We start from the raw sequence: 22,922 nt of genomic DNA, 5'->3' as shown, positions 1-22,922 counted from the left end.
TGTCATCGGCTTTTTGTGTGCTTGCTGATTTTGAGCTCTGCTGGTTAGACCCTTTTTGTTTCTTTTTCCAAGACTTTTTTGAGTAATTCTTTTGCCTGGTGTTCTAGTTAAGAGGGGGAAGTAGGCTGGAACATGAACTGTTGCCATCACATGGTGCTGGGTCAGAGGTAGCTCATGACAGAATCATAAAGTAGGAAGTGACTTGTCTTTGACTACCTCCATCCCCGCCAGCTATCTACTTGGTGATCTGTATCCTTGTTTTCCTTTTCTCATGGAAATATCTGAGCAGTTGGTAAACTACACAAGGAGATTTACATTTGAACAAGAGCCCAGAACTATCAATTTACACAATGATTTGCTGACTTTGGAATATATATATCTGGGAGATGGTCCAGGGGAGGGGGGACATCAGCCTGCAACCTGGTCGCTCAAGTGGTAGTTGGCACTTGTGATTCCCCAGCAGGCCTCTGATTCCGAATGGCCAGCACTGGTGTACAGTAGCCCCCGAGTGGCCTTTGCTCTGCCCCTATATGAAATATTGATAGGATGGCTCTTCGTCATTCAGTTGGCCTTTCACTCTTCACAAATGCTGGTAGGAACCATTTAGTGAATGGCACTGAATGCCAAAGATCATAGTGTGTGTTCTGGTCTTTGTCCCATGTTTAAACATCTCTTTGATAGAAGTTGACTATTTTTTCCATCTTTATTGAGGTATGATTTACAAGTAAAAATTGTATATATTTAGGTTGTACAATGTGATTATTTTAAGGTGTACAACATGATTTAATATACATATACATTGTGAGACGAGTTAACACATTCGTCACCTCACAAACTTACCTTCTTTGTGTGTGTGATGAGATAGTAGATTTACAATGTTGTGTTAGTTTCTGTACAATACAGTATTATTAACTGTAATCATCATGCTGTACATTAGATCCCCAGAATATATAACTGAAAATTTGCACCCTTGACCAATATCTTCCCATTTTCCTCACTCCCCAGCCTCTGGCAATTACCATTCTACTCTCCGCGTCAGTGAATTCGACTTTTTTGGATTCTACATACAAGTGAGATCATACAGTATTTGTCTTTCTCTCTCTGACTTATTTCACTTAGCCTAATGCCCTCAAGTTTCATCCATGTTGTCACAAATGGCAAGATATTCTTGGGGCTGCTAGATCGTATGGTAGTTCTATTTTTAATTTTTTGAGGAACCTCCATACTGTTTTCCATAGTCACTGCACAAGTTTACATTCCCACCAACAGTGCACAAGGGTTTCCTTTTATCTACACCTTCTCCAGCACTTGTCATCACTTATCTTTTTGATGATAGCCACTTAACAAGTATGAGATAGTATCGCATTGTGGTTTTTGATTTGCATTTCGATAATGGTTAGTGATGTTGAACATCTTTTCATGGACCTGTTGGCCAGAAGTAGACTACTTAACTAAGCAACAGATTTTCATGTGTTGATTTGGAAATATTTACATTTTAGGAACTGGTTATTCTCTTTACTTCAGACAGCATGTGACTTAAATTGTGTAGAGGAGAAAATTGCATTTTACTTTCTTTTCTCTAACCCAGTCATTTTTGGTATATTATACTCTCAACAACGGAGCATAATAGTTTTCTTTTTTTAACTTTTTATTATATATAGTATATACTATAGAAAAATTGCAGAAGTCATTATGTACAGCTCAATGATTTTTCACAAATGATTGTTCACTTACATAACCAGTACCCTAGAAGCTCAATCATGACTCCTTTTGGTCACTGCTCTCCCAAAGAACAATTATTATCCTGACTTCTAATCCCATAGATTAATTTTGTTGCCTCTTTTTAAACTTTATATAAACGAATTATACAGAACTTTTTTGTGTGTCTGTCTTCTCTTGTTCAATGTTATGTTTATGATATTCACTGATACTGTTGCCTGTGGTTGAAGATGCATGTCATTGCATTCATTCCATCATGTCAATATACCACATTTGATTTATCCATTCTCCCACTGTTAGACATTTGAATAGTTTCCAGTTTGGAATTTTATGAATAGAGTTTTTATGAACATTTGCACACTTATTTCTTGGTGCACACGTGTGTACATTTCTGTTGCGCATATGTGGGCCATAGGGTTACATGTGATTGTCTCTAGTAGATAATAAGTTTTCCCAAATGGTTGTGCCGATTTACACTACTAAAAGCAGAAATTGAGAATGCTAGATGCTTTACATCGTCACCAACACTTGGTGTTGTCCAGTAGGTGTGTGTATCGTTATCTTGTGGATTTAATATGCATTTTCCTGATAGCTAATGAAGTTGAGCACTTTTTCCTATGTTTATTGGCAATTTGAATATCCTCTTGTGAAATGTCTGTTCAAGTCTTTTGCCACTTTTCTATTGGGTTGTCTGTCTTTTTCTTATTAATTTATGAGGTATATGTATGTGTGTGTATTATATATAAATATATATTTTATATATATGTATGCAAGTCCTTTGTCAGAAACTGCAAATATCTTTTCTCACTCTCTGCATTACCTTTGAATTTCCTTAATAGGATATTTTTTGGTAAACAGAAGCTTTTAATTTTAATATAGATGATTTTATAAAAATTTTTCCTTTATGGTTAATATTTTTTTGGTCCTATTTAAGATATCTTCCTACTTTAAGGTCATGAGGATGTTGTGTGTTTTCATCTAAAAGCTTGCTGTATTTATTTATTAATTTATTTTAACTTTCACATTTAGATCTGCAATCCATATGGAATTGACTTTGTAAATAGTGTGAGGTAGGGGTCAAGATTCTTTTTTTTCACATATGGATATGTAATTGACCACTTATTTTTAAAAACCTACCTTTTTTTCACTGCACCTGGTCCTCTGATAATGGCATAAAAGAAAACTTGTTAAAACGGTTAAATGATATAAAGTGTAGTCTTTAAAACTTTTTGAATGTATTCATTTTTTATATTTTCAAGGTTGAAGAGGCCAAATGTCAGAATTCAGAATTTGAAGGAAACCTAGAGGTCAGTAAATTCAATTTTAGCTATTTGGGCTTAAACTCATAGGGTAATTGGGGGTGGGACAGGGTGAGCATATCCTAAATTTGAACTGCTCTGAGAAAAACAAACTACTTTGTTCTGTGGATTATTGCCAATTTTCTTTTTCAGGAGTTAAAGTCAGATAATTTGTATTGCAATACAAAGTCTTAATCATATACAAAATTTGGCAGACAATTATATTTAGGATTCAGAAGCAGAGAAAGAGAATAAGCTGGTAATATTTCTTGTGTGCTTTTATTTTATACCTGAGGGTACAATTTGTTTCATGGTCCCTGGTGTTCTTCCTGATAATTTGAACACAGTCAGAATAAGAGTCAAAACAAATAAGTTATGCTATGAGGATGACAAACTCTGGAGTAATTGGAGTCAAGCAATGAGTATAGGTAAGAGAATGGGATTTTATTAAAAGTTAAACCACTGATGCATGGAAACTAAGTTGAAGCAGAAAATTGATTGTGGGAAAGGGCTGTTCTTCATTCTTTCTTTAAAATTTTATTTATGTTTGGTTGCGTTGGGTCTTCATTGCTGCTCGCGGGCTTTCTCTAGTTGTGGTGAGCGGGGGCTACTCTTCGTTGTGGTGTGCGGGCTTCTCATTGCGGTGGCTTCTTTTGTTGCAGAGCATGGACTCTGGGCGTGCAGGCTTCAGTAGTTGTGGCTCGCAGGCTCTAGAGCGCAGGCTCAGTAGTTGTGGCGCACAGGCTTAGTTGCTCTGCGGCATATGGGATCTTCCCGGACCAGGGCTCGAACCCGTGTCCCCTGCATTGTCAGGCAGATTCTTAACCACTGTGCCACCAGGGAAGTCCCTGTTCTTCATTCTTGACGTCAGCCAGAGAATACTTACAATTGAAATGTATTTTCTGTGTAATTATTGTCGGATCACTCAGGGTTAATTTACAATATGCAACTCTTTGAAAATTTGCAGTCCAAATGGTGTTATCCTCTCTTCTGTCTGTATCTTTGTTAACAACCTGAACAAAAATATAGAAGGCAGGCATGATTAAATCTGCAGATTGTGCAATGCTAGAGTACTATCCTATGTGCTGGTAACAGAATCAAGAGTAGGACCATGACCTTGATGGCATTTTATAGAGATAAACATATATCTGGGTTTGAAGAAAATCAGTTTCATTTATTAATTGAGAGGCTGAGCAAGCTGTCTGCCAGGGTCAAGTACAGGATTGGAAAGACATGTCCCTTATGGATGTGTGTGCTGTGGGGTGAGGGATAGGGTTTTATTTGACTGTAAGCTCAAAGTGACTCAACATCGGTCCCTTAAATATCCCCCAAAGGCATATTGCAGTCATAGGCAGCAGTGATAGTGCAGCATCCAGAACAAGGGAATGCTGCAGGGTGGGGCACAGTGTCCTGGCCACATCAAAAGTATACAGTATCCCATCCTGGGCACCACATTGTAAGAGGTGCATTGGCAGACTGGAATCTTTCCTTGGAAGGGTAATCAATCAGGATGTTGAAGAATCTCAAAATTTGGGGAAGAACAGTTAACGAAGTAAGCTTAGGGAGTCATAATTGCTGAATTCTAATATTTGAGGTATTGTCAGGTAGAAGAGGGAATAGGCTATCTTTTTTTGTGGCTCCATAGGCCAAAACAGGACCAACTTAAGAACTTTCTAACAGCTATCTAACAGTCAGAGAGACAGGTTATTGAAGTAGTCAGTTCCCTATTAATTGAAAGACTGAGCAAGCTATGTGCCAGGCAAGGCTGTATTAGTTATCTATTATTGCATAACAAATTAGCTTCAAAATTAGTGGCTTACGAAACACATATTTGGACACAACATTGTAAAGCAACTATACTCCAATAAAAATTAATTTAAGAAAAAGAAACAAAAAACAAGAAAACACAACATTGTAAAGCAACCATACTCCAATAAAAATTAATTAAAACAAACAAACAAACAAAAAACACATATATGGGACTTCCCTGGCAGTCCAGTGGTGAAGACTCCATGCTTCCAATGCAGGGAGCGTGGGTTCGATCCCTGGTTGGGGAACTAAGATCCCACATGCTGTGCAGTGCAGCCAAAAATTTTAAAAAAATAATAAAAAAAATAAAAAACACATATTTACTATCTCACAGTTTCCATGGCTCAAAAATCTGGGCATAGCTTAGCTAGGTACATCTGGCTCAAGTTCTCTCATAAGGTTCCAGTCAAGCTGTTGACTGGGACTTCAGTCTCATCTGAAGGCTTGACTGGGGCTGGAGAATCCACTTGCAAAATCACTCATGTGGTCACTGGAAAGCCTCATTTCCACTCTGGATGCTGGATGGAGGCTGTAGCAGGTTGCATCATGTGCCCCAAAAAGATATGTTCAAGTTCCAACTCCTGGTACCTGTGAATGTGACCTTATTTGGAAGTAGAGTTTTTGCAGATGTAAGCAAGTTAAGATGAGGTCATACCAGCCTAGAGCAGGCCCTAAATCCAATGACTAGTATCCTTATCAGAAGAAGAGAGAATACACAGAAACACAGAGAGGAAGGCCATGTGAAGATGAAGGCAGAGATTGGAGTGATGCAGCTACAAATCCAAGGAACACCAAGGATTCCTGGGAGCCACCAGAAGCTAGGAAGACACAAGGAGAGAGTCTACCCTAGAGCCTTCAGAGGGAGCGTGTCCCTGCTGATACCTCGATTTGGAATTTCTAGCCTCCAGAGCTGTGAGAGAATGTATTTCTCCTGTTTTAAGCCATCCAGCGTGTGGTGATTTGTTACAGCAGCTCTAGGAAACTAATACAGAGGCCTCTCTCAGTTCCTTACCATTTGGATCTCTGCACAGGGCTACCTCATGACATGGCAGTTGGCTTCCCCCAGTGCATAGTCCAAACAAGAAGGAGCATATGAGGAAACACCCAATATGAGAACTGCAGCCCTTTATGACCTTATCTCAGAAGTGACATCCCATCACTGTTGCTATTCACACATGTAGTCCAGCCCACCCTTAAGGGCAGAAAATTATACAGGGGTGTGAATATCAGGAGGCAGGGATCATTCAGAGTCATCTTAGAGGCTGCCTAACACAATGTTAGGCCCTGAGTTGCTTTCCAGATTTTCATGCCCTGGTGGAAAAGATGAGCATATATTGGGTTGGCCAAAAAGTTTGTTTGGGTTTTCCGTAAGATGTTATGGAAAAACCTGAACAAACTTTTTGGCCAACCCAATAAATAGACATGCCATTCTAAGTGTTAGGTGTAGCAAGGCAGTTAATGAAAGTCTTTGGAATTAGACAGTGCTGGGTTTGAGGCTTGACTCCGTCACTTACTAAACCCTCTGGACAAGCCACTGTACCTCTCTGAGCCTTACACATCTCATCTGTATAAGTGGGAAGTAATATTATCTATCTCTTTAGCATAGATATAAGCATGCAAAATTACCTAGTATGATATCAGACATACAGTAGTTGCTCAATTAAGAATAGTAGTGGGGGCTTCCCTGGTGGCACAGTGGTTGAGAGTCCACCTGCCGATGTGGGGGACACGGGTTCGTGCCCCGGTCCGGGAGGATCCCACATGCCGCGGAGCGGCTGGGCCCGTGAGCCGTGGCCGCTGAGCCTGCGCGTCCGGAGCCTGTGCTCCACAACGGGAGAGGCCACAGCAGTGAGAGGCCGCAGGGTATAAAAAAATGTGTTATGTTAACTGTGCCTTCTGAGTACATTTACTATTCCCAACTCACGCATCAGAAAAATATCTTGCGCAAAAAGCAAGAAACAACTTAGTCTCCAGAATGAACCCTTTTCTTTATAGAAACAAGACAAGCTTCTTATCACACACCTCTAGGTGCCTCCCAATAAACAAAACTGCAAATCAACCTCAAAAAAAAAAAAAAAAAAAAGAACAAAAAAAAGAATAGTAGTGGTAGTTGTTGTTAGGATTATTTTAGGTGTTCTAATAGTGCTAAGTGACCAATAAGAAAAGATGGTCACTGTTAATGAGATGACATATTTAACAAATATAACATCTTTGTTAATAGTGTCTGAAACCAGTTAAGATATCCTGGTTTCAGATAATCCTTAAGGTGCTTTTTCATCGATGGAATTTTAGGCACCAGAGCAGGACTTTATTTTTCACTATTAAGATGACAAAAGATCAGAGAATTGAAGAGCTTGGGGAAATATGTTGGTGTAGAGGGCAGAAATATCTGTAACCTCATTAGTCTAATACAACTGTTGCTTGGTTTATTTCTAAAAGGGTTTTATTTCTCATGTCTTTCTCTTTGTTTTTCACTTTCCAGGTCAGAAGGCCAATCCAACATTTTACATAACCACGTTACTCATCATTCCGATCATCGTTGCAGCTGCAATCATAGTCCTTCTACTGTACCTGAAAAGGTAAGGCAGCTTCCCAGGCAGGCTTGACAGTTTCTGCTACCCTGGTTGCCAATGGTTATTCTTCTTTGTGGGTGTGTTTGATGTTTCCCCAGTGTGTTGGAAGCATTTTGGCTATACCTGGCTTTTTGGTAGTATGGCATGGCAAAGAAATATTATTGTACCCATTTTCTGGTGGGAAAAGTGTTGGATCCCAGGGCTCTGCTCAGGCAGTGCTCTCTTTGTATATTTTTAGAATTGTTGATAAGACCTGTGTTCACTCTACTCTTTCAAATGCCTAATTTGTCAGCAGTTGGTTGGTAGATCATAAGTTTTAGAAATGGAGACCATTACCAATTAAATGACTTGTCTAGTGTGAATGCAAAACAGGTTGCTACTTAATGCTATAGGAAAGAGAACTTCAAGTTTTCTCTAAGTTGCAGCACTCATTCCTTGAGAATGTTTTACTTTCTCGATTTCATCATAGGGACTAGTCTGGTGCTATTATTTGCTCTTTCAGTAAATACCTAAAGTTGGAATAAGGTTATTAAGCTGGTTCTAGAATCAGCATTTTATCATTATTTCAGTATTCTTTAAACATACGTTTGTTGAGTGCCTATTTATGTGTCAGGCACTGTTGTTATTGCTGGGGTTGTGGCAATGAACAGAACAAAGTCCCTATCTATGGTTTCACTTAGTGAGTAGTAAAGTTGTGGAGTTGGGCTGGGGAGAAAGGCTAGGAAGTGATATGAGGCTCGTCTTACGTAGGATGCCAGGGAAGGCCTCTCTGAGAAAGTGACATTTGAGGACAGAATTAAAGGAGCAAACCAGGCAGATATTCAAAGAAAGAGTATTCTAGGCCAAAGGAACAGCAAGTGCAAAGGTCCTGGGGCTGGAATGAACTCCGTGTGTCTTGTTAGAGGAGGGCATGCAAGGGGGAGAACAACAGGAAATGAGGCTGGAGAGGCTGGCAGGGCCAGATCATGTAGGCTATGGCAAGCAATTGAAATGTTATCCTAAGCATGATGGGGAAACATGAGAGAGTTTTAAGCAGTGGAGGGATGTGATTGGATTTACTGTCATAAAAGATCATTGTATTGCTGAGTGAAGGCTTGACTTGGACAAGAGTGGAGGCCGGTAGGCTAGTTAGGAGTCAGTAAGAGGTAGTCTGATGTGGAATATATTTTGAAGATGGAATTAATAGTGCTTGCTGATGGCTGCTTGTCTTCGAAGGTGTGAGGGACGTTGAGGATTCAAGGATAACTCTTAGATTTTTGGCTTCAGCAACTGAGTGAATGCTGGAGCCATTTACTAAGATGGAGAAGACTGGGAGGAGAGCTGGCTTCAGGGAAGAGGTGAGGACTTCAGTTCTGAACATGAGAAATTTGCGATACCCATTAGATATCTAAGCAGAGATGCTAAATAGGTACTTGTATACATGAATCTGGAGTTTAAGGGAGAGGTTTGGGCTGGAGATAGAATTTTGGGAGTCCTTGGCATGTAAATGGATTTAAAGCCCTAAGACTGGAAGAGAGCACTAATAAAGTGAGGGAGATAAAGAGGACAAAAGGAATGCTGGGACACATCAACATTTAGAGACCTAGGAGATGAGGTAGGTCCACCAAAGGGTACTACTATCAGATGCAAAAATAGAGCATCCAGACAAAACTTTAATTCTAAAATATACGTGCACCCCGACGTTCATAGCAGCACTATTCACAATAGCCAAGACATGGAAACAACCTAAACGTCCATTGACAGATGAATGGATAAAGAAGATGTCGTACATATATACAACGGAATACTACTCAACCATAAAAAAGAATAAAGTAATGCCATTTGCAGCAACATGGATGCAACTAGAGGTTATCATACTAAGTGAAGTAAGTCAGAGAGAGAAAGACAAATGCCATATGATATCACTTATAAGTGGAATCTAAAACGTGACCCAAATGAACATATCTATGAAACAGAAACAGAATCATGGACATAGAGAACAGACTGGGGTGGTTGCCGTGGGGGAGGGATGGAGTGGGAGTTTAGGATTATGAGAGGCAAACTTTTTTTTTTTTTTTGCCGTACGCGGGCCTCTCACTGTTTTGACCTCTCCCGTTGCGGAGCACAGGCTCCGGACGCGCAGGCTCAGCGGCCATGGCTCACGGGCCCAGCCGCTTCCACGGCATGTGGGATCTTCCCGGACCGGGGCACGAACCCGTGTCCCCTGCATCGGCAGGCGGACTCTCAACCACTGCGCCACCAGGGAGGCCCAAGATGCAAACTATTATGTATAGAATGGATAAACAACAAGGTCTTACTGTGTAGCACAGGGAACTATATTCAGTATCCTGTGATAAACCATAATGGAAAAGAATGTGAAAAAGAATGTATATATATGTATAACTGAGTCACTTTGCTGTACAGAAGTAATTAACACAACATTGTAAATCAACTGTACTTCAATTAAAAATTTTTTTTAATTTAAAAAAAAAACAGAGAGGAGACAAGGAAGAAAAAGGAAGAAAAATTAAAGAGAATGCCCCCTGTTCTCGGAAGATTATTTTTTTCAAAATTATAAACAGCAGGCTCCCATCTGATCTGTGATAAGTAAAGCACCATTTTTATTTAAATGATAGAGGATAGCACACACAGTGCCACACACACAATTATAACTATGTGAGGTGATGGATGTGTTAATTAGCTTGATTGTGATGATCATTTCACAATGTACACATATATTAAAATGTCACTTTGTACACCTCAAATTTATACAATTTTTGTTTGTCAAGTATATCTCAATAAAGCTGGAAAAATTTTTTTTCATTGAAAGGGTATAAGTAGTCTGCTACTGATGGGCCCTCTGCTTTATCCACACGTGATACTTTTAGGAGATCGATTTCTCAGCTTGTTTTAGAAATTTTTTCACAACTACGTTATCACTAAAGATGACTTGTGTGCCATGTCTTTTGTCCAAGCCTTCTTTTAATATGGCTGTATTTAAGTGGGACATTTCTGTGGAATGGAAGGTTTGATCAACAATGTCTCTGTTTTCTTAAAGGCTCAAGATTATTATATTCCCTCCAATTCCTGATCCTGGCAAGATTTTTAAAGAAATGTTTGGAGACCAGAATGATGATACCCTGGTAAGCACTGACTCTGTGAAGTTTGAAATTGATTTTTTGGGGGGGAGGCTATGGGATTTTAAAAAAATTTGGTAAAACATAAAATTTACCATTTTAACCAGTTTTAAGTATACAGTCCAATGGCATTAAGTACATTTACAGTGTTGTGCAACCATCTTCACTATTTCCAGAACTTTTTCATCATCCCAAACAGAAACTGTACCCATTAAGCAATAACTCTCCATTCCCCTCAACCCCTGGTAACCTCTATTCTGCTTTCTGTCTCTCTGAATTTGCCTAATCTGGGTACCTCATGTAAATGGAATCCTACAATATTTGTCCTTTTGTGGCTAGCTTCTTTCACTTAGCATAACATTTTCAAGGTTCATCCATGTTGTAGCATGTGTCAGAATTTCATTTCAAAATTGGTTATTTAAAACTACATTTTATCTAAAAGATTAAAGAAGAGCTGATTTTAAATGTTGTATCTCAGGCCAAGCATACCGTTTAAGAAGTTCCCAGAATACTTCGCCTGTCTTGTTTCGCGGGGCTTCGTTCTTTCTCTGGGCTAGGGAACATATTTGATCTAAACCTGCAGGGGGAGGAGCCTCCTTTATGAAACTGAGCCACTAGGCAGGGCTTCTGACTGGAGTAATTTTTAAAACTTGATTTAGGGAAATAGAAAGATAAGGTAGACAATTGAAATAGATTGTGTTCATGCTATTGCCTGGAAAGCTGGCCTCCAAAGACATGGAACTAGAGCAAACCCACCCGAACTGTTAGAGTTAGCTGGCTGCAGACTCTCACGCTAGAATTTGTGGCTGGAAAAGCTAAGACTTTATGGGAACAAAAGAGTTTGAGGCTTCTCTGATAAATACATTCACCCAAATAAGATAATAAAGACACTAAATGAAATAAATATCACTATTATTGTATATATCTTAAATTAGTAATTTCAGGCATAGGGCAGTTAATTCAGGGAAATAGTACAGCGTAGTAGATAATAGCCTGCACTCTGGAGTCAGATTGTCTGGATTCACATCTCTGCTGTGTCATTTACCGTCTATTTGACCTTAGGTAACTTCCTTAACCTTCCTGTGCCTCAGTTTTCCCACTTGTAAAAAGTGGAGGTAATGACAGCACCTGCCTCATAGTGTTGTTATGTGGATTAAATTAATTTAATACATAGGAACCACTTAGTGTGTCTGGCACATTATGGGTGCTTAGTAAATGTTAGTGCTTAGTATTACTATTGATAATACTTTCCATTTATCTTTAACGCCCAAACGATTCTTGTAATAACGGGTGATACACAGTGGCTATAGGGAAGGAAGGCAGGGAGGCTCCCATGCTGTCAGAGGAAGAGCCATCTGGATCACTTTTTCACCAAGTCATGGGCATGGGCAGTGGGTAACTGTGCCAGATAGGGCACCACTAGCCAGCGAGGCCTAGAAGTCAGGTACCTGATGAAGGGCCGGTAACTGCAACTGAGGTGACGGTGTTTCTTCAGCTTTGAGTCACAGTCAACTGCAATGCTTGTAGGAGTATAGAATCCTGGGCCCCACCTTCAGAAGTTCGGATTCACCGGCTCTGGGATGGGTCCCAGGAATCTGCATATTTCAAAGGAGCCCAAAGATGATTCCTATCCTGGCAAGATCATTCACGGAGCGCACTTTGAAAATCACCGTTATAGATATTTTCCTTAGGATCACGCGTGTGTCTTCATTTTGCCAGCTACTGAGACAGATGCTGGAGGTTGAGAATTGTGCAAGTATTCTAACAGCTCCTCTAACCAGTGATTGGAAGTCTACCGTGTGTACACAGTGTATTAAATGCTCCATCTTCATAACCACCCTGTGGTGTAGGTGCTATGAGTACCATTTCACAGATGAGGAAAGCAGGGCATGCACTCTACCAGTTCATCTCAGGCCCTATTCCTGAGATGAGGAATTCCTGAGAATTCCTAATTCCCACTGTGGTTTCACATGTTGACCTAACATGCCAGACCCCTGAAAAGCATTTGAGTTTGCTACCCCTTTTAGCAGAATGAAGACAGTCAAAGTGCCATGACACAAATGTCCAATATCTGTGAAAACATGTTTGGACTCACTGATATATACAAGACATACAGCCAAAGCACTGATGAGATATAAATTTCCAGCTTAATACATTTCTAAAAAGTGATAATATCCAGTGTTAGCAAGTGGGTGGGGAACTGGCACTTTTCGTGCAACGCTGGTGGGCCTGTAAAATGGTATGTGTTCTTTCTGGAGGGCAACTTGGTAAAATGTAACAAGAATCTTTGATCTTGTCATTATTTCTTTAGGAATCTATTTTAGGGAAATAATCCAACAATGGTACAAGGATGGTCAATGCAGCATTTGTTTCTAAAACGAAAATTTAGAAACTAAGGAAACATCAACAATCAAGAATAAGTTTTTTGAAAAGTTAGGTTTTCAAAGCATTTAATGTCCTAGCAAAATACTCACGGTGTAAGTGTAAGAAACATCATAAATGTGTAGTGTATTACAATCCTAATTTTTATAAAAAAAACGCGTCAACATATACATAGAACAATGAGTGGAAGGAAATGGGTCAAAATAATCATCTCTGGGCAGGAAGATTGTGGATAATTGATATTATTCTCTCTCTGCCTTTCTGAAATTTCCAAGTTGCCTGTAATGAGCATGTATTACTTTTATAATAAAAAGAAACGCTGTACAAGTCATTAAGGGAAAAGAGAATACTGTGGTCATCCAGGTCTGTGAGATAATAGGGATTTGAATTTAGGTGGTAGCAGAGGAGATTGATGCAAGAGACATTATTAAAGGAAACTCATTACGACTTGGTGACTCTGTGTGGGTGATGAAAGGTGGCGAGAGTAAAAAATAATTTCAAGGTTTCAAGCCTGGGTGATAGAGTGAATGATGGTAACATTGACAGCAAAATCAGATCAATTATCTTCCTCAGAGATGGGAGAATTGCTTTTTTTCAATTTGCTGTCTAGAGGATAATATGTTGTCCCGATGAGTCAGATAATTCTATAATTTAGTGAGGTGGATACACTGACAAGATGGACCACTAAAAGCATAAGATGTTTTTGTTTGTGGTGGTTGCAGACCATTAAATAAAATCAGTGTTTAAAACTAGAAGTATAATAAAAATGCCAGATAGGGGAAAGGGTAATAGAACAAATTTCCATGTTTGCTTTTTAACCAAATGAATAATCTACTTTCTCTACAGGGCAGCAGTTCTCGAAAATTGAACTGCATATACAGCAGAAAGACTGTCCTTTTACTTCTAGAATCATCGAATTAGGGAATAAATAATTATGGAGTGAACGTTGCCCTAGAGGTCATCTAACGTTTACATGTTTAGTTGTCTTTAACTATAAATTTTCAAAATTCTAGTCCAACTCCTCACTGTAAAGATGGGGACATTGGGGACCATGGAGAAATTTCTCAAGGACTATCACATAGAGAGAGAATTGCAGAACCTGAAGTAGAAGCCATTGTAGCCCAAATTTACCAACTTCTAATCCCAAGAAATAATCCATGCCCTTTCTAAGCAATTTCTTCTTCCACGCTGCACCATCAGTAGTGGTTGTTTTAAAAAAAAAAACTCATTTAGGTGTAGCCACCAGTAAATTAAATTTTCTGTATCATTTTCCTTAAGGTTTCTGCTGTTTTGACAATGTTTTGTTCATCACTGTAGTAACATTTTGGCCAGCAGTATTTTTTCCCGTTGCTTTGCTGTTTGCCTTTTCTGTGTGACTAATTGGGCTGCTGGCCATACTTGGGGGGTAGGGGGGCTTTGCGGAGGGAATTGCTTTTCTTCTGCATCTGCATTTCTTTTTCATCCATAAAATATTATCTGTTCTTCCTCCGCTTCTTGGAAACCAATTACATTTTCAGTACTGTGCCAGTTTTGAATTCCTGAGTGGAAAGCAGCTTTTTAACTTGGAGTTGACTTCCAAATACTACTGAATTTTTTTTTTAACTTCAGTGTGTATCTTTAAAAGCTAAGATCGCTTTCCTACATAGCCAAAATAGCATGGCCGCACTTTAAAAATTATTAATTCCTTAATATCATCTAATAGTCCATATTTAAATATTTCCAGCTGTCCCAATTGTCAGGAGACAGATAATACCAGTTGTCCCACCATTAGTGAGATGGACCACTGTATTTAAGGTGATAATAGCACGTCCCCTCCTGCCATCTACACGTTTCCTCCCCTTGCCACCTGAAGATGATCTGTGTGGTGGTAACGTTAGCACCCTGTCGACTCTTCAGCTGATGCTTTTTATTGGCCAATTAGTATCCTTGCTTGAATCGATAATCTCATTAGGGGTTGTGAAACGATGATGATTTTTCTCATCTATCATTTAATCTACATTTATAAGCTAGCATTTTCCTACAAAGCACTGCTTTCAGTCCTCAACTAGGCTTCTTAGTTGTTCTGGAATTCGGTTTCTGCTAGAAAGGTAGGAAACATGTTTAATTCTTTCCCTTTAATTATCAAGTTTTAAAGTGAGGGTTTGAATTGATAGCCACCTCAAATGGTACCAAATTAGTCCCCTCCACACCACATTCAACAAGTTCTTTTTAAGCTGCAGCGATTTTTAAGGCGTGGGGATCTACAATTCATATTGTACAACTTTCTATTGTGTCTGTTGCTCTGAAGAAGACGGGGGCACATAATCAGCTGATTTGTACACACAAGGCCAGTGTTTTGCGTGGTGCTTAGGCGCATGAAACCCACTTCAACTCTGTTGGCAGTTCACTGTGGGAAATAACCAAATCTTGAAGGTACTCTTGAATTGAAGCTTGATGTTCCATTATTCTATGACGTTTGTTTCTTTCTTTAAAAAAAAATTATATATACATACATGTATTTTTCTAGGATGACTAACAACTAAAAGCCACTTGTGTTCACCACCCAAACACTGATTTTTTTTCATCTAGGACGTTTTTCATCTTTGGCCATTATTCTGTTGTTGATTACCTTGTTTAAAAAATCGGCAGGGTAAGAATTGAATTATGGACTGTAATTTTGTGGATTTATTTTTCTACAAGTCATTTTAAAATTAGACTGACATATAGTTCAAAAAATTGAATAACAGGTCAGAGCCTTTGCCTTTGTCCCTTTTACCTCACATAGACATATGCATAGAAGCAGTGCTCAGGCAAAGGCCCTGATGAATGAAAAAAGGCAATTAAAAAATTAATGTTTTCTTAGAAGCCATTTCTGCTGCAGTGTTCTGATTGCTTTTTTCCTGTCCAACGCAGTTAAGCATTGGGTCTGATGAGCAGAAACCAATGAAAATGTAACATTCAGGGTGCATTTTTTAAATTAAAATAATTTTTCTTTTAAAAGAAATGTTTATTATAGAGAAATGAGAAATACAGATAACCAAAAGAGAAAAATTAATCTTGTCATCCAGCTATAATCATCTTTAAGGTTATGAGAACAACATAGAGGAATGGAAATACAGTCGTCCCTTGGTATCTGTGGGGGATTGGCTTCAGGACTCCCTCGGATACCCAGATTCACGGATGTTCAAGTCCCTTATATAAAATGGTGTAGTATTTGCATATAACCTATGCACATCCTCCGGAGGGCTGACTGCACTTTTTACTGGTAAATGGAATAATAGTAACAACAATAATAATAACAGTTCATACTTATTGAACTTTTGCTATGTGTTAGACACTTTTCTCAGCGCTTCCTTCATTAATTTGTCCCCATCCTGCAACAGGGATTATCTCCACTATACAGATGAAGACAGTGAAGCACCAGAGGGATTATATGTAACTTGTTTGAGGTTACACTGCTGCTACCTAGCAGAGCTAGTATCTACATCTCACTAACAAGAGTTAGAGCTGGGATCTGAACGCAGGCTTCCTGATCCTCCAGTCCCCACTTTTAACAAATTATATCATATGTTTTCATAAAATGCTCATATTTATCTTTATTTGAATTTAACAGATGAAAAGGAAACAGGTGGAACTAAAGGAATTTCTGAACTCTTGACAAACTATAAAATAATTTTTAGCGATTATTAAAGACAGCAATTTTTCCATATGTTCTTCCCATTCTCTCCCCATTCTTAAAGTTGTCCGGGATCTACATTTCCAGTGCATAAGGCCATTATATCCTATATTGTCTCCCTATAGCCCTCTTTAGTCTTAATTCTATATGATATGTATTTGATGCTAAAGTTTTCTCAGGAAGGATTCATGGGACCAACATTTCCTGGATTATTTACATATTGATGGAGTTTCCTGCATTAATCATTGAAATTCATTTTAGCTAGATATAAAATCCATGGCTTACATGTTCTTGCCTTGGGTATCTTAAATATGTCATGCATTTTCTTCTGGCATAAAGTGTTGTCAAGGTCTGCTGACAATATAATACTCTTTCTGTGTGTTAAAACACTTGGTCTTTTTTGCCTGGTTGTCAAAAGATTTTTTCCTTCGAAGTCCTATAATTTTACTAGAATATGTCTTGGTATTAGTCATTCTGGGTTGATTTTCCAAGGTATATAGTGTGCCTTTTCAGCATGTAGTTTCAAATCCTTTTAAAAACTTGCAGTGAAAATGTCTTCACTTATAGACTTTGTTATTCTGTTCCCTTATTTTCCTTGCCTGTCTTCTATATTTGTCACATCCTTTCGAATAATCTTCATCTATCTTTATTTCTTTTTGATTAAAAAAAAAGTCCTCCTTTTCATCTTTTGTTTCTCTTAAGTTTTATCTGTTGTGTTTATTTACCCCTGCGTTTCCTCTAGCTAGTTTTCATCTCTGAAATGATTATTTTCTTTTACTTCTAATTGTTTCTTGGGTTTTACCATTGTCATTTCTGAATGTTTCTTATTCTGAATTTTTATATTCTTTGATATCATGCACAGTTTTTCATATCACATAACTTTTTCTTAATATACTTTTGCTAGTTTTGAAATGCTAGATTATAATTTTCATCTGTGTATATTTTGTGGACATCTTTCTGGCATCTTTTAATTCCATAAGAATGTCATTCTGTCGCTTATTTTTACATGAAATTAGTTTCCCTAAAGTTTTAGAAGGAGACTTGATTTAGGATAGTTTTTTTTTTTTTTTTTTTTCTAATTTCATGGCTATAGAGTTCCATCTTCTATTATTTTTGACAATTTTTCAAAACTATAGTGAATTCCTTTCTGAAATCTGGCTCTGCCTGTTCACCTCGTCTACTTTTATCTGGACTTTATAGGTTTGTGTCTCTTGTCTGTGTCCTAGCCAGTGTGGAGTCTGTTCCTATCAGTTTCTCTTCAGAGTGGGACTTTGCCCAGGAAGGGAGCTTTGGATGGTTTTGAGAGTTCATAGGGCTCAGGTGGCTCTCAGGCTGTTCTGTGGACTCCTTGCATTTGGTCACTCTTTTGGCAGTGCAAACCCCTGCCAGACTCACTTATTGTTCCTAAATTAGCTTGCTGAAGTTTGAGTGAGTTGTTTTAGAATTCTCAGATCTATCAGATGCCCTGCTGATTCCCTCTCCATACTCTCCCATAGCTAATACCATTTTGCTCTTGTAGCATCTCTAATTTGTCCCTACCCACTCATATTTCAGGGTTCATGGGGGCATCACTTTCATCTGGTCTTGTCGCAGATTGTGTCCGTGGATTTTGGCTTTGCTTTCCTACTTACCCTACTTACCTTTCCTACTTGTGGTTTTTATAGTGGCATTTGGGGAAATGCAAAAACTATGCTGCCATCCACTACCTTCCTCATAGGATTTCTCTGTAAACTACAGACCATGGGCCAATTCCTGCCTGCCAGTTGTTTGTGTACAGGCTGCAAGCTGCGAATGGTGTTTACACTTTTAAGTAGTTGAAAAAATATAAAGAAGAAAATAATATGAAATTCAAATTTCGGCATCCATAAATAAAGTTTTGTTGCAACACAGCCGTGCCTGTTCATTTATGTATTGCCTATGGCTGCTTTCATGCTACAACAGCAGAGACTATATGGCCCTCAAAGCTGAAAATGTTTATTATCTGGCCATCTACAGAAAAGGTTTGCCAACCCTGGTCCTATAATATACTTTTTCTTTTTTAAAAAATAAATTTATTTATTTATTTATTTTTGGCTGTGTTGGGTCTTCGTTGCTGCGTGCGGGTTTTCTCTAGTTGCGGCGAGCGGGGGTTACTCTTCGTTGCGGTGCACGGGCTTCTCACTGTGGTGGCTTCTCTTGTTGCAGAGCACGGGCTCTAGGTGTGCAGGCTTCAGTGGTTGTGGCTCGTGGGCTCTATAGAGCACAGGCTGAGTAGAATTTGGATATTTTAAACAGTGTTTTCCAACTTATCTCTCCATACGTTCTCTTAAGACTGGATGCTCCTGACCTGCTGAGTCCATCTCCAGTTGCACAACCTGAGGCAGCTGAATCATCATTGTTGCTTGTTTCTATTTTTCCTTCTTTCCATTTCCTTTTCTAGGCTTATAGAACCAGAAAACAACAGAGCAGAAATGGAGCTTAGAAATAATCTAGTGCAGGGATTGGCAAACTTTTTCTATAAAGAGCCAGATAGTAAATATTTTTGGTTTCACAAGCCTTTTGGTCTGTTACAGCAACTCAGCTGTGCTGTTGTAGCACGAAAACAGCCGTAGACAGTACAGAAACAAATGGGGGTGGCTCTGTTCCAATAAAACTTTATTTAAAAAAACAGGCAGCCTGCTGGATTTGGCCCTTAGACCATAGTTTGCAGTCCTCTGGTTTAGTCTAACAACCTTATTTTACGGATGAGGGGACTGAGCTCACATTTCACCCTTTCCTTTGACTTAAGATACACACTTAAATTGAGTTCAAGATGAGTTTACCTTATATGCATAATTCCCTGTCTCGCAAATGATGTTACATGAAGCTGTTAATGCAAGGTCTTTCAAAACTTTTGACTGCACTAAGACTTTTGGGACATTTTATATATATTGCCGTTCACCTTGATGCCTTTTTGAGCCTATTACATCTCTGGAGCAATGGTCAAATTTGAGTGGTAAAAACATAAAGATAGAAACAGTTGAAGTAAGGAAAGCATGCTGCTCTTTTATTCTTCTTCAAAAGACTTTGTTTCCAATTTTGGAGGTGTCCACATTTGTTTATCTTTTGAGATGGCTATTAAATATCATATAACAGTCCCATGGTGTTTTTCACCTTTAAGGTTAATTCCTGATTGCTTTGTTTAATTGATTGTTCAAATAGATGAAGATTCTTAGGTTAAAAAAAAAAGACCCCAAGCAAAACAGGAGAACATATACTCAGGGTTCCATGCACACAGACCTAAAAATAAGCATTGGCTCCGAGTACTCAGGGAAAGAACACTGTTTAGAAGAGTCATCGTGTACTCACGTATTTTCTTCCCTTCCAGCACTGGAAGAAGTACGACATCTATGAGAAGCAAACCAAAGAAGAAACTGACTCTGTAGTGCTGATAGAAAGCCTGAAGAGAGCCTCTCAGTGATGGGGATAATTTATTTTAACCTTCAATGTGACCTTGTGAAGATTCATTCTGTTTTCCATTTGTTATCTGGGAACTTGTTAAATGGAAACCGAAACTACTGGACCATTTAAAAACAGGCAGCTCATAAGAGCCACAGGTCTTTGTGTTGAGTCGTGCACCGAAAAACTAAAAATAATAATGGGCCCTTTGGAGAAAAGAGTGGAGTCATTTTTGTTGAATTATAAAAAGCAGACGTCTTTTGCTAAGGCTTCAAACTAGAGGACAAAAGCAAAAAGTGATGATGGCAGTCGAGTTAATCTTATCGAGAGTTCTGACAACTTCCTGAGGGACCTGTGCCTGCCTTGTATTCTTTGTCTCAAATAATACCAACAAATTTTATTTGTAGGAGAATTCATTTTGGGTGCAAATGCTAAAAGTCAAACTTGAGTCATAGAGAACACCTAGCAAACAAAATTGATAAAATCTGTTATCTGTTGTTTGGGGTCCCACTGAGTAATGGCTGTGGCTATTAAAACTCTTTAATAGTCCGGAATCTTCATCCCCTTCAGCAGCGTCTTCCTCTGCTTTGAAAGGCCCAGGCATCCTTGTTGGCCGTGACTACAGAAAAAGCAGAAGCAGCTTCTTTACTGAGATCTTTCAAAGCCATTTCAGGCTTTTAAGGGCAGTAGAGGCAGACTGACTTATTGGGTATTAGAGTTTGAGCGACACAGTCTCTAATGATGCATTGTTTATTCTTCACCTCCGCTACTCAAATCAAGTATTTACTCTGCGTCCAGATTGTGTTAGGCCCCCAGGTGTGAGGCACCAACTCCCTCAAAGAATTCACAGTCTAGTTGGGGCTCCTCAGTTCTTTCTCCACCAGTCATTTTCCAGGCCTTTCAACACCCCACTTCCCACCTCGATTTCCCCTTTTGCATCTCCCTCATTCCCTTCTGTGTAGTCTTTCACCTCTCATGAGCAATTAGAATGTAAATCTGCTCACAGCACCTAGAGGAGCAGGGAGTAATTTGCATCTCAGGAAAAGTGTGAGTAGACTGAGAAACAATGACTAATTCTCGCATATTTTGTAACTTCTGTGTGACTCTGCATTTATTTGAAGCTTTTTGGCATTTACTGTTTCTGTATGCGTTTTGTAAACAATAAACAGGTATTATCTTCACCTAGAACTTTGCTATTTGCTTGAGGAAAAAAAGAATAGTTGTGTCTTTCTCTTTTCCCTTTCTCCCACAAATGGTTATTAGTGGGTTTTGTTTCTTATTACTGATAACCAGCCATCCAAGGCTCCAACGTTTGTATTTTTTTTTTTTTGCATATGTTAAGGCTCCATTCTCACCCATCCCCACAACCTATCCATATATATATATATATATATATATATATATATATATATATATTCCCTCTACTTCTTCCTCCATATTTAAAGTGTGGAAATGAGAAGTCCCCTCCAGTGGTTCTCTCCTCACACACATAGACTCAGATTACTGATAGGAATTTGAGAACTCTATATCACAGGTTCTCCAAACATTCATCCATTTGTATTAATAAGATAATGCTACTTCCAATTCCTGCTCTTAGGGGAAGGGAGATCAGACATCCCTGCTCTTTTCAGGTTTGGGCACAGTGGAGGACCACTGTGCCCTGGCTTTCCTGAGGAAATTGGGGTTCGTGGCAATGGCAGATGTCCAGGTGTTTCCTCCCCCTGCTTTTATATTTGAGGTCAGATTGAGGCTGGGAGACGGGCATGGATGTGCTATTCTGTCCTACTCTTCTCTAGAAAGAATATTTGGTTTTCCTGTGTAGGGATGAGATTATTTCCTAGCCAGGTCTTATACTTCTGCGAAACAAAACACCTAAACGCCTCACCCAACAAAACACCTAAATGCCTCACCCAAAGTCATTTTTCCCGTCATCCTATTTAGATGGCAGCGCGGGGAGGGGATGCTTTGATATTCTGATTACCCAAAGAACGACTGATGCCAGTCCTGCGGCCTGGGAGTGGGCTGGGAGCGGGGGTGTTTCCACCTTGCTCTTTTAGTGGTAAAGTAGTTGAGGGAAAAGTGGGCAGTGAATTATGGGAGTACCTATGGCTGTTCTATAACTGCTGAAAACTGATCCCCAGGTCTTGAGAGCTCTTGGAGACTTTAACACATCAGTGGAATTCCCACTACCTGTAGGAAACTAGTAGGTTCATGTGCTATTTTATGTCTAACCTTTATGGATTTGTTTTCTCCACATATCTAAGTAAAGCCACTGTAAGGATGGTCCTTCTTATTCTTTCATTCAGATAAGTGTTTTCTTCATCCCGCACTGAAGGGGTACGTGAAACAATGTTAACATTTTTGGTAATGCCTTCAAATGGGGGTCATTTTGTTTAACTTCTTACAGAAAAGCTTGAGTAAAATAAATATTGTCTTTTTGTATGTCACCCAAATGTTTTCCTGTGTCTTATCTTGGGGAAACTGTTGTGAGGAGTGGGTGGCAGAAGACGTTGGAGTTAGAAGAATATAAGTTGGGAAAAAATTCCAAGACAGCTATTTTATCTTACAACCATGTATCATAAGCTTCCCTGCTATTCTCGGCATGCCTGTGTTTTCTGATAAAGGCCTGCACTTGGTTTAGTATTAGTACAGCCTTTGCAAACAGTACCTAAAGGGACATAAGTATTTGCTAAATCGTGGTTCTGACAATTAAAGGAAATGGAGAACTGGTCCTTTCTAATTTCAAGCTTCAAATAGAGTGCAGTGTACTTAAGGAGACTGTCATGGTATATACACGATGAGGGACCTCTAGTTATGAATTAATCACATAAACAGATTAGATTTGAGACTAAGAAAATCAGTTTTCAATAGCTTCCCTCTTAAGAGATGGTATTGTAGTTTCATGTTTTCTGTAACTACAGCAAAACGGTTTGAATGTCACGGAGGGTTTTTC

At 39.0% G+C, this 22,922-nt stretch overlaps 1 protein-coding gene across 1 annotated transcript in view; it reads left to right on the top strand.

The window, feature by feature from the left end:
- Nucleotides 1-22,422, top strand: part of IL13RA1 (interleukin 13 receptor subunit alpha 1) — a 56,539-nt gene extending 34,117 nt beyond the window's left edge. The window contains exons 7-11 of the mRNA XM_007465457.1: nucleotides 2,979-3,026; nucleotides 3,313-3,445; nucleotides 7,309-7,405; nucleotides 10,437-10,521; nucleotides 19,899-22,422. Of these exons, the coding sequence (XP_007465519.1) occupies nucleotides 2,979-3,026; nucleotides 3,313-3,445; nucleotides 7,309-7,405; nucleotides 10,437-10,521; nucleotides 19,899-19,991 (456 nt within the window). The 3' untranslated portion in view covers nucleotides 19,992-22,422. The remainder of the gene's footprint in view (nucleotides 1-2,978; nucleotides 3,027-3,312; nucleotides 3,446-7,308; nucleotides 7,406-10,436; nucleotides 10,522-19,898) is intronic.
- Nucleotides 22,423-22,922: the final 500 nt, after the last annotated feature.

The sequence above is a fragment of the Lipotes vexillifer genome, unplaced genomic scaffold (genome assembly GCF_000442215.2).
Source record: "Lipotes vexillifer unplaced genomic scaffold, Lipotes_vexillifer_v1.1 scaffold560, whole genome shotgun sequence".
NCBI lineage: Eukaryota > Metazoa > Chordata > Mammalia > Artiodactyla > Lipotidae > Lipotes > Lipotes vexillifer.
The sequence above is the reverse complement of the archived record's forward strand: the minus strand, read 5'-3'. Positions and strand labels throughout refer to the sequence as shown.